General features: G+C 44.6%; 1 protein-coding gene across 1 annotated transcript; it reads left to right on the forward strand.

Moving 5' to 3' along the window:
- The first annotated feature begins 219 nt into the window (after positions 1 to 219).
- LOC120386075 (glutathione S-transferase theta-1-like) lies at positions 220 to 11,932 on the forward strand. Its single transcript, XM_039504904.1, has 5 exons — positions 220 to 458; positions 7,981 to 8,068; positions 9,265 to 9,415; positions 10,390 to 10,566; positions 11,705 to 11,932. Exons 1-5 carry the CDS (start codon positions 347 to 349, stop codon positions 11,894 to 11,896), a joined length of 720 nt encoding a protein of 239 aa, XP_039360838.1. The 5' UTR covers positions 220 to 346; the 3' UTR covers positions 11,897 to 11,932.
- Positions 11,933 to 12,395: the final 463 nt, after the last annotated feature.

Raw genomic sequence — 12,395 nt, forward strand, 5'->3', positions numbered from 1 at the left:
GTTTAAATTATTCCACATTATAACTAAAAGGACAAGATGAAATAGCCCGGCCTTTCATAAATCCAAGTCAATCTTTATCTACTTTTTGCCCCCCCCTCCCCTCCCTCAACCTTTGTTCCCATGGCTAGGGAATTAGCATTGGGGTGTTTCCAGCCTGAATGAGCCCTGATTGGTCCAAAGTAACTAGCAGCGCTGGCTGAGTTGCTTAGGAAAGGCTCTTAGCAAAGGTATGCAGGAGTTATTCTCAGTCCTGCCTCTAGGCCACTTGCTGCAGGCTGAGTTGCTGTAAACGGCTAGCCTTCTCTAGGCTGTAGGGCTTCTCTCTCACTGAATCCCAGCTGCCAGAATGGTGGTAGAGCTTTTTCTGGATCTCCTCTCCCAGCCCTGCCGAGCCCTCTTTATATTTGCCAAAAAAAACAACATCCCATTTGAGTTCAAGCATGTGGAGCTGCTAAAAGGTGAGTGGAAGGCACCTGTACCTGTGGGGATGGACTGGGTGTATGTTATCCCTTTACTCTGGTAGGGAGGCCCAGCAATAACATCTTAAGGGAGAACTGATCTGTGCTGGGCTCTGTGCAGAATATCAGCATGTTACATTTCTCAGGTGTAACTGATTCCCAGGCACCTCCCTTGCTATACACCCTAATGTGTCTCTGTCCCCCCACACAGGGATTTTGCCTTGTTGTTCATTGCTGATCTCTAGTTGAGGGTGGAAATCTTATTTAGGAAACTAGACACATGAAAGAAAGGTAGCCCCAGCTCTTTAAGCTCTTTTTTCTGGTGGTGGTCTTTCACTTTGGGCCACTGTTGTAATAGTTGTACATTTGGTGGGGTGGAGTCTTGGCTGTTTTTAACTATCAGGCTCGCATTTGGGAGGTGCAAGGTTGTACCCAGTCTCTGATTCTTAACAGTTAACAAGCTCATCAACTAGTAATATGCTTAAGTGAAGGAATGGGGCCAGGGGCATGCTCCCACTGTCACACGCATGTGCAGGCTCCTACTAGCAGTAGTCATGCTGTTTTCATGCTCCACTAAATATGTTCCTCCTCTGTGATGACATGACTAGACCAAAGCACTGAGCAGTGTCATCTTTAACACTAAAAAAGTCTTGAGTTTTGTCTCCCTATTATGAAGCAGATTCTTGCAGTGTCCCTAAAACAGGTACTAGAAGGACTAGAGAGACTGAGACTAATTGCTGTTTAATCGGTGGTAATGTGTAACCTATAACTATTCTTATCTACCTCAATAATATCTGCTGGGGCCACCATGGCCTTTCTTGCCCCATCCCCACCTGCAGGTGTCTCCCATTGCAGTAAAGAGAGAGTTTGTTCCACCAAACAACTGTTATGGCCTTTACTCCCTCTTTGGAAGTGTCAGTTATCTCACTGGGGTAAAGCCAGCTGTGTCACATGCTCCCCTCCAACTTCTTACATTTTTTGTTAAAGGGGATGTTTATGCCTCTGCTCAAATGTACCCCTATTCTTGTAGGATGGAAATGCTGCCTGGCATAAGGGGGACCGGCCTCCCTCTTGCCCCTTCACTGTGAGCCCTACTTTCCCTAAATATCCCCCCAAGACCCTACACCCCCTTTCCTGGGGAGGCTTGAGAATAATATCCTTAACAATTGGTAGAGGTGAACACTGATGGATCTCTTGGATCTTAAGAACAATGAAAAATCAATCAATCAGGTTCTTAAAAGAAGAATTTTAATTAAAGAAAAGGTAAAAGAATCACCTCTGTAAAATCAGGATGGTAAGTACTTTACAGAATAACAAATGACTCAAGAACACAGAGGATTTCCCCTCTAGGCAAAACCTTAAAGTTACAAAAACAGGGATAAACCTCCCTCTTAGCACAGGGAAATTCACAAGCTAAAACAAAAGGTAATCTAATGCATTTCTTTTCTGCTATTACTTACTATTTCTGCAAGACTAGATGCTTAGTTCAGATACACTTAAGATGGAATTTCCCTGCCTGGTTTCTTGGCGGGCTCCAAGAGAGACAGACCAAAACCTTCCCCCACAGATTTGAAAGTATCTTCTCCCCTTATTGGTCCTTTTGGCCAGGTGTCACCCAGGTTATCTGAGCTTCTTAACCCTTTACAGGGTAAAGAGGGATTTTATGCTACCCTTAGCTGTATGTTTGGGGCGGGGGGAGAGAACTGAGCTGTAATAGGTCTGCAAGCCAAGTTACTTACATGGGTGCTCCCCCTTCCTTTCAACAAGCTTACACAGGTGTATTTGACTGGAACTTGGTAAATAATTCTGATAAGCACTCTAAGGAACGTGTGAACTCCCTTCTAGTTGTGTTTGAGCTATAGGGGAGCTGCAGTCAAAACCTAGGGACTTATTTTTGTTACTAAAATCAGCAACTGTGACTCTGAACGTATTCAGACAGTAGGTATGGAGAGCTGAGAAAAGCCACTTTCTAAAGCCACTCTTCAGTGAAGAACTTCCATGGGAGTATATTCTGGAGCTACTAAATAAAGTGGGGGTGAGGGGGACTGTAAAGAAAGCCTGAAAGGTGGGATTTCTCTTCTCTACTTTTCTGCCTTTCCTAGAAAACTCGTTAGCCTTGCGGACACTGAAAATTTCTCACTACTGATCATGGAGGGATTGGCAGGTGTCCGGGTGCTGCAGGATTTAACAACCACTTCTGACATGATGCTGAACGTGTTTAGTCCTCAGTTCAACTACAAGAACAGCCACGTTGCTTTCCAGTTCAAGTGTGCATGTTGCCAACATCCCTTTTCAGCAGTGAGGGATCTTTTGCAGAGTAGATGTAAGGCTGGTGGTGACTGTAGAGCTGGTGGAGCATGACATCACAAGAGTGAAAGCTGAGTAATTGAGAAAGGAAGGGGTTTCCATCAAACTGCTTTAAACTTGGCTATTGGTTGAGGTCTATCTCCTGTTAGTACCTATCTAATGTCAGTGACTAACACTCTGGATAAATGACTCTTTTGTTAAAAACTTAATGCCCTGGGCCCTTCGGTTCAAGTTCATAACAAACATCCTCTTGAGTCTTTCACGAGGTCATCTAGCCTTGATGTTCATGATGCTTTATGAATTAAAAAAAAAAAAAAAAACAGGAGCCAATGTTGCAAACAATGAAGGGAGAGAAAGAGCCTTTGTGGGTTGTCATCCACCATAAAGAACAAAAAAGACAACTCTTTGTTAAAAACCTCCTTTGCGGGCTTACCTTTCAAACGCCTTAAAACTTTGAAAGGGGAGCAGGGATTCTAGACTTTTCACCATGCCTTGTGTTTTTTCTCCTCTCCCTCGTCCTTCATTGATTAATATGCACTTAATTGCTCCATTCATCCCCAGTGGATATTTCATCTACAAAGAACAGCAACTCCTCTCTCGGTTAAGCTGTGTTAACCAGAATGTTGGCACTGCTAAGGAGAGCTCTCCATTATTCCCTGTTTAAGTGAAAGCACTTGCCCAGCCTGCTGCTGTGACTCTGGTCTTTCTTAGCTTCCTCAACCCCTATGCCTCATAACACATAACTGCCAGTTCTGAGGCACCTAAGGTCAAAGTTTAGGCACCAAGGAGATCATCAAAACCCCTGCTCAGCTACTACCTCACTCTAGAGGTGTTTCAAATCCCTCAGTGCCTAAATTGTTACTGTAAAAGTTTCTTTAGTCCTTAAGTTTCTGCCTCTGGGGATACGTGCAGGTGCCTGAATGCTATCTCATGCCTAAGCCCCAGTGGGATCCTCATGCCAGGTGAAAGCTGGCGTTTCTCTGCCTATTGGGGCTGATCCTGTGGGCATTCTCAGAGCACACCTAACTACACACAAAATGCTCACTCTAGATCAAGTCCCTTCCTAGCTGGAGGCAGGGGCCGGAAGCTCTGCTCTGAGTCTAAAGTAATCCAAGCACTCCCAGCTACATCCTCTGAAGTTCTGGAGGTTCCCTTCCATACCCTGCTACTATGGGGCACAAGATGCTTTCTGTGATGGTGGAGGATGCACTGCTAGTCTTAAGCAACAAAATAGCATGTGGGGCAGAGGGGTGGCATAAACACGCCAGTGGGGGATTTATGAGTCTCATTTAGTTGCTCATGTTTGACAACCTGCCGCCCAGGCAGTATCTATGTTGTCATGCTGATGCTGGAGCTGCCCCAGCTGGTTCTGGAGAGGCTCAGCCAATTCTTTACCACAGAAGTCTGCTGTCCTGAAGTCAAAGCTGTGCCTGCTAAGTGTCTTTGGTACCAAAGGCGATAGTTCATCAAGAGAAGTGTGAACTAGGGACATGTAATAGGATGCCCTTCTCTCCAAACAGGACTCCTGGGGTTTTACTGTGCCTATGAAATACCCATTTTGGCTGAGTTCAGGCAGCCCCATCTGGGATCTTGCTGAGCTATGACACACACAGAAGAATCTGTCAAAGTTATGTGGCCTTAATGTGTCTATGCTGACCTTGCAGCAGCTGCTGTGTGCTGTGTCTCGGACCCCGTGCTGATTCCTGCCCTACATTCCGCAGAGATTTTACACCTCTCTGGCTCCTGCTGCAGCCCTATTGGTGAGGTGAATGTGAGCGGACACAGCAGGGATGCTCCCCTGCCATCCATCTTATGACATAAAATGTAGTTTAAGCCTGGCTGGAATAAACCAGAAAAGAGAAACGGTCTGTAATTACTAACGTACAAGCTACTCCCCTCATCCCCCTGCTGCTAATAAGGCGTAATATCAGATTTAGGCTTTATATGCTGGAGTGACCTTGAGACTGCCATCATGGGCATGTTAAAAATGCTGTTGCAACACACTGCAGCTCTTGCTTTAGGTCCCTCTTCCAGTAACAGCAGGAAGGAGAAATGCAGTTTCTTGAGCAGACACTCTGCAGTTACTCTTTCCTTTCCCAGTGCTCCTTGATATAACCCAGTGCAGCCTGGCAGCAGTTAATCCACCAGTTTTCATCTAACTGCTTCAATGAAAGGTTAAGTGAATCCCCTTTAGGCCTATGGCAAACTCCAGTGTTTCACAGCACAGGTGCTCTCTCCAAGAAGTCTCACGCTTGCTTCCATTCATTCAGTGGAGAAGCCTGAGTTTGCAATAAAGCCTACTAATAATGAAGAGTTCTGCTACATATTCTCTCCTCTCTCTATGCCTTGCTCTTGCATGACATTCGCCTTTCTAAGGACTTTGGTGAGGGGAGATGAATAAGAATATTCAAGGTACCGTGGGGAAGGAGGTGTTGTCAATTTAAAAGAATATTTAACTTATTAAACAAAGACAGGTTTGGGCTTCTTTCCTTTTCAGTACTGACCACCATGAGCCACTAAAATATGGGGCAGGCCAATGAACGTACTGAAAAGGGTGAGAAACTGACTCAGTTGTCATTGGACTGACTGAAGGAGATTTCAACAAAATCGCAAGCTCCAAATGCTCTATGCTATACAGTAGCAGCACTAGGCTTTACCAAAGCCTACATGTTGCTTATGAATACAGCAGAGAAGCACTGCTACATTTGCTCCCCTTACAGGGATGCTAAAGTGCATTGTATCTCAGACTGCACTAACCTCCTGGATTCCTATGGAAATCCTTATAAGTTAAATACATTTGGTTCTGTTCAGGTCCTAAGTGCTACCAGTGCGGACATACGCATGCATTCATGGTGCAAAATCAGGGTTATTATAGCCTTTTATACAGACAAACCATGGGCCCCTATGCTGCCTCAGCATGCAGACAGACCAGTGCTGGATATGGGACAGCAGGTGAAGGGTGTGCTAAAATCTTCAGTCCAGATCTGCACTCTTGCTTCAAGCCCTACTCTCAAATCCTGACAAAGTTGCTGAGCATGGGAGGTGCCATGAGGAGGACGCAAAGTTCAGCCCAAGGTCTGAATTTGGACCACTGGAAACAAGTGGATGCTCTGCTTCCCTGGAAGAGCCGCCATTGTTATGTGATACCTTAAATAAGGCCTCAGAGCATAGGTGTAGTTTGACTTCTATATTTGTGGGGGGACAGCTCCAGCAGGCCAATGGGGCCATCGGGGGGAAGGGGGGATTCCACGCTTGCCCAAGGTTTGCAGTTTGGAGGGGCAACTCTCTGCCCCAAAACTACACCCATGCCTCAGAGCTCTTTCATAAAGTGGCAATTACATGTTGGCTCATTGCAACAGATCCTGCTTAATATGTAAGGACCAAACCCTTGCTAAAAAACACAATATACAGGCTAAGCTCTATTTAAAAAATAAAAATAAAAGCCAGTCTGCTATTAAGTGTTGGTGCTGTATGCATAAATCCCACCCATTGAACTAAAAACAGACCCATTTAATCTGTGTGATAACAGCAAAACCACTAATTGCAAAGCAGAGTTCAGTGACCATTGGAAGCCTCATTCTGAAGCCTAAGGATGGTCGACATTTCAGAAGTGCTGCTTTGGAAGTGAATTTCCATAGGTCTGGAGGCTGGCTGGAACAAGTCCTCTGAAGCCTTCTTACTTCTCTAACATTGTGGGCTTCAGGGAAACAGATGCAAAGGATGAGGACTGGACAGAACAGAAATCGCCACTCAAAGGCTTGTGTGACCTGAGTGAAGTCTGGGCCTGGAATCCTCCAGGCATTTCTAGAGCACAGCAGTGAGCAGAGAGATACACATGGAAAAATCTTGGTATCCTTTTTGGAAGGTTGCTAAAGGAGGCTGTGTTCCAAATAGAACTACTTTCACTGTGTAAAGATGGCAAGCCTCATTTGTGACTATTCAAGTATCAGAAAACTAAACCAATTCCCAGAAGGTTCTGTGTTATCTGGGGATCAGGTGCCAGAATGTTAGTACAAAAGGCTTGAGAGTTGCATCATTTAGCTCTCTGAGGTTCACTTGTGCAAGTTGGTTAGAGGAGCTTGAAAACAAAGGGCCCAGTCTTGCAAACACACAAGTCATCCATTGAAGTGAGCCTAACCAGGTAGGCAAGCACTACTTGTGCATGGAAGGGTTCTCAGAATTGGCTCAGATGTCAGGTAAACTACCGGTAAATGTTGTTCCTTTCCGGCTATAAAGCTCATCCCTTTTCTTCTATCTTGTATTGGAGCTCTGAAGAATTGTCATGAGAATGCAAACCCATGCCTATGTCTATTACCTACCTCAGACCTGACAGCATGCCTTTCTCTCCCCTCCCTATCCTGATGCAAGTTATTCCTGCAATAAACTAATGGTGGCAGTTCCATTTGATAATTGAAAGCAACGGATGTCTGAGTACAAACTGTAATGCATATAACTGAACTCCAACAGCGGCTTTTGGGTTTGGTAAAAGTGTCACAGCACTCAGTCACAAAATATTGCATTTTCATGATTCAAAAGCATGATTGAAATCCTGCCTCACTCTAACAGGGCCTGAAAAGCTAACTGCCTTTGAATTGAACTGTGCTCCAGTTAGGCCTATGTAACTTTCACTTTCCACTGTTACCCTTGTCCTGCTTCCCTCTTAGGGTTACACCCATTTGTTATTTCTCATCTTAAAATTAGACTGCAAGCCTTGTGGGGATCTCACTCTGCGTATGTCAAGTGCTTCACACAGGGATCCTGATAGGGAACACTCCAGCAGCAGATATCTGATATTAAAACAAGGTCTATGAAGCAGACCTGAGCTGACAAGATTACTAGCATAAATTGAGCCTTACAAGCCTATTAACAAATGTCAGAACACTGAACATGCAGACAATGAACAGGAGAGAGACAGGAATGCTGAGCTGATGAACAGGGAAGATAGCATCAGGATAAATCTTATTGCAAAATCTATATCTGTTATGGAACTCTGTTGCCCACTTGCTCTCTTAGGAAAATAAACAGCACTTTTCCTTATGTCAAAGTTGGGATTCCTGGTCAAATATTCCCATGGACTCTGCTGATCCTCACTAATTGGTGAAGAATGTAGCTTTATTTGGGTGCTAAATTTAAACTTTGCTGGGTTGCTTCCCTCTAGTCATTGAATCTTCCTCTCATGCTACCACCTCCTTAATCTCCTCCTAAATCTTTTTAGGGCATCACCTTCGTGAAGAGTTTGGCAAGGTGAATGTGCTGAAGAAAGTACCAGCGTTAAAGGATGGAGCCTTCACCTTAGCAGAGAGGTGAGGATTAAACAAATGCAACCCTCTGATGCATTGTCTAACATCACAACATTTAACATCTATCTGCTATGTCCCCTGCTCAGAGTTCCACCTTATTACCTGCTTATCTCTTCTCTCCATGCCTTGGCTTATCTGTCTTTTATATGTTGTTTTTGTGTCTTTTCTGCATTCATGTCCTTTCTCTTCTCTCCCTATTTGTCAGCCCCACTCATCTATGCCTCTTCCAGTCCTATATTTCCCTGTTCCTTGTGTCCCTTATGCTTTGCTACAATTGTGCAACCATCTTTGAAGACAAGGAGATGAGGATAAACATTGGCCCAGCCCAGCCACTTGCATCAGGTGATGTTGCAGCTAAGCTGCCTGTAGGCTCAGTACTTGCAAAGTTCCATGGATCTGGTGAGTCACTGACTGTATGTGGAGAAGGGGCTGGCTTGAGGATGTCTACAGGTCTGGTAATGTAAAGCTTTCCCATCATGGGTGTATGGTCCAGTATAAATTGTTCTAGTGGTTCAAGTTGCAACTGGAAATATAGGCGATAGTGGGGCTGGATGGCTGATCTCCTCCTTTTTTTCCCTCCTCCCCCCCAGCCGCTGCCCCACAAGCTGGATAAAGGATCACAGGGCAGTTTAAAAAAAAAAAGGTGTGTGGAGGAAGGAGAAGGGGAAATCCATTTCTCACTTTTCTGGAGGAAGGTGGGAGAAGCAAAAGTGAGAGTGGATTTTTTTTTTCCACTTTCTCTCTCCTTCCCCCCACCCCCACTGGGAAGTGGCTGGAATTGGAATGCAGATGCTTTTTCAAAACTAAAACATTCATTTCACCTAAACAACTCAAAACAAATTCATCTTGAAAAGCAAAACTTAAAAAAACAAACCTAAAAATGTTCACTTTCTCACCATTTCTTATGTGAAAAATACCGCAGACTTCAAGCAGTGCTAGGAAGTAGATGTTGCTATGGTATATGCATTTCTTGTTGGGGAAGGGGGGGCAGGGAGAGAAGTCTGAGTTGTAACTCTCATGGTACAGAACATGACTGGTTATTAGGGACTAAGGGTAGATTCTTGGGTCTGTCAGTATTAACTCACTGACCTAGCTATTGGTAGTAAGAGTATCCCGAGATGTGCGGGGAAGGGGGGAGACAATAACTTCCATCTCCTCTTAATTCACCTGCCCATTGTTCCCTGTTACTATCTGGGCAGCATTGCGATCCTTCTCTATCTGAGCCGAAAATTCAACACCCCTGATCACTGGTACCCTTCAGACCTGCAGAAACGGGCCCAGGTTGACGAATACTTGTCCTGGCAGCACACTACCATTCGGGAGAAAGGGTGCAAAATTTTCATAACCAAGGTAAAGATATTAGATGACATGAGAACTGACTGCTAGCACCTGCTAGTGCTGTGGCACATAGAATGCATTCAACCTCCCCTCTCCATAGCATCCCTATTTCCTATAAAGTATGTGTGGGGCAAGGGATTGGGTGGGGAGGGGCATACTCAGAATGACCTTAATGCAGAGTGTCACTGTCTTGCTGGGCTGGTACCTTGCCAGGGTGGAGTAGATCTCTATTACATCCCAAAAATGACATTAAAAGAGCACTGAGGTTGCGAAGTCCAGCACTCAAAAGTTAGAAAATGCAAGACAGGCTGTTTGCTTGGAGTTTCTTGTATGGATGACTGGGACTGTTTCTGGATGTTGTGCCTCACTAGGCAAAGACCCAGGCCAGCTGAGATTTGGAAATTAAACTGGAAATTGAGTTGCATTGACGTCTCTGGTGAGCCAGCACTCTGCCTGATGGATTGTAATGGCCCCACTTACTCCTGCTGAAAGATTCCTTTATATTCTAGTCCCAATTCTTCCCAAGATTGAATCTGCAGGAACATTGTCTCCACTGTACTCAGTCCAGAGTAGTAAGTAAATGTAACTGATACAGCATGGCAAGGGTGAGATGGTGCCACACACTGACCACTTTCCTTCTGCTTTCTGACTGACTAGACATAACTGACACTTGTCTCTGCAGAGACAAGCCCTCTCTTTTTGAAACAAGGGGCTGCGATCGCAGTTGGTGTGAAATGTTTTTTAAAGGCAAATGTCTCCAAAGAGGAGAATCTGAACAAGACTGCCTGGTTTGGAGGAATATGATGCAATGGGTTGTAATGCAAACCAGCCTGGCAAAGGGGTTTTCCAGTACCAGTTAACTCAGCCCACTCCATAATAAACTCATGAGGGATACTTAGAGTGGTTCAGGGTGCCATGGCTGCATGGTGGATGGACTAAAAATTGGCAGGTAACATGTAAGAACTGCATTTTCCTCTCCCTGGTAGGTACTGGTGCCTCTTGTTGTAGGGCAGCCATTTTCTCCAGAGAAGCTAGAGGAGGCTGTAGAGGAACTGAATTCTGCTCTGAAGCAGTTTGAGGAGAAGTTCCTGCAGAACAAGCCCTTCATTGTGGGCAATGAGATCTCCCTGGCAGACCTGGTGGCCATTGTGGAGCTCATGCAGGTGAGTGTTGGTCCTACTGGTTCCAGTTGCCAACCAGACTTCAGACAAAGCAAGCTGGGTTGCTGGGAGAGTGGGCTGACACATGGCTTTCATGTCCTGCAAAAATATCTCAAATAAGAGTTCTTTTTGCCAGTTTGTTTTTAAAACTTTTTGGATAAAACTGAAAGAGTTGAAGCGACACTTCCTATGGAAATGAAAAATATTTAAAGAACTTCAACCCTGCTCTGATTACTGGTCCTCTGGCAGAAATAAATGGAAATCAGTAGATTAGCTGAAAGGTCCTAAGTTACTAAAACTTATTCTAGCATGAGTGTAACGAGATGCTCAGCACTGTGGAAAAACTACCTGTGTTTTAAACTGATTGAGAAATGCATGGTTTCCCTTCCTCAGACTGGGAATTCCATAGGGAAAAGTCTGGGGGTCAGAGTTGTGGGATTTTTTTGTTTGCTTTTTCCTTGAAGTGCTGAGCATACAGTCTAAACTTAGGGGAAAAAAAGTCTATATATTAGAGAGAGGACTTCCTCTGTATCCCTAAACACATTCACACAATTGAAGTACCATTGTATGTATCCTTATGTCTCTTTTTAATTGGCTGGTGTGAATCTACTTTACTTTTCATTATAAAATTGATTATCTCTTGAGATGGTGTTTGTAACATACTTACTGACACTTGTGCTATCGGTTTGTTGGTCTATTTTCATTGCCCAGTGGAGTGAAATACTAGTCTCTTCACATTCTGGCTTTCATGTGTCAGCATGACTCTAATTTTTGGGCTGCAAACTCTGCAGAGAGATTTTTAAACCCAAACAACAAAGTATTTCCAATGAAAACTCAAGAATGCCTTTCCTTTTAATGTTGGAGTAGGGGGCAGAAGGGGAAGACCACATTGCTATCTCTCTGTGTTCCCATGTAGCTGTCAGAGGTATTCTAAGATACTACTCTAGTCTCCTAAAAATGGAGAACTTGAAATGAGCTGAAACCAGGCCCCAAAATCTCAAATCGTCTAGATCTGACTTGATCCAGCTGAGATTCGTTTTGAACTCCAGATGGCTTTTTGGTCCCATCCCTCTAAATGGATTCTGGTTTGGACTGTTCGCATGGAAGCTGTACTACTGTGTTTTTGCTTCTGTCTTTACAGCCTGTAGGATGTGGCTGTGACATCTTTGAGAACAGGCCCAAGCTGGTGGAGTGGCGCAGCCGGGTGGAGGAAGCTGTGGGGAAGGAGCTCTTCCAGCAAGCACATGAGATAATCCTGAATGTCAAGAATCCGAGCACCACTCAACTTCCCCCAGAACTGAGGGAACATATGAAACAGCTTCTAAAACCTTGAATTAAAAAGAGAAAGTGTTCTTCTAAGCAAAGCTAATCCTGTGTGTTTCACTCCTTTCTCCAGCACCACATCTCAGTGGCCTTCCTGCCCAAAAGGAAAGAACAGCATCTTACTAACAATACTTTAACCACAGCCCTTCCACAACTTACAGAAGGGGAAGGTACTATCTTTTGTTATTACAAACACTGAATCACCCCTGCAGACATGTGAGCTGCAGTATTGGTAGGGCTCCCTTTCCTTCCTTGCCTCATCCTCACTGGACCTGCCTGAGACTCTCAGCAGCTCAATCCACACTGGCACTCAGCAGTGTGCAAACCCCCAGTTCCTCACTAGCTAGAAGCCTACATTTCCGATACTTGGGTGCATTAGTGTTGCAGTCACATTGTGCAGCAGGGGCTGAGCAATTTCCAAATAGCTTAGTCTCAAAATACTTTTCCTTCCCCCTAATTACACTACAACCTCATGGCGGGATAACCACATTGCTCAGGGGTGTGGAAAA

The sequence above is a fragment of the Mauremys reevesii genome, linkage group 18, assembly GCF_016161935.1.
Source record: "Mauremys reevesii isolate NIE-2019 linkage group 18, ASM1616193v1, whole genome shotgun sequence".
Taxonomy (NCBI): Eukaryota; Metazoa; Chordata; order Testudines; family Geoemydidae; genus Mauremys; species Mauremys reevesii.

Excerpts from the sequence above, each read along its gene's own strand:
- LOC120386075 (XM_039504904.1), top strand. The coding sequence starts at position 347 with ATGGTGGTAGAGCTTTTTCTGGATCTCCTCTCCCAGCCCTGCCGAGCC. Across the intron at positions 459-7,980 it reads GCATGTGGAGCTGCTAAAAG|GGCATCACCTTCGTGAAGAG; the intron begins GTGAGTGGAAGG and ends AAATCTTTTTAG. Across the intron at positions 9,416-10,389 it reads GCAAAATTTTCATAACCAAG|GTACTGGTGCCTCTTGTTGT; the intron begins GTAAAGATATTA and ends TCTCCCTGGTAG.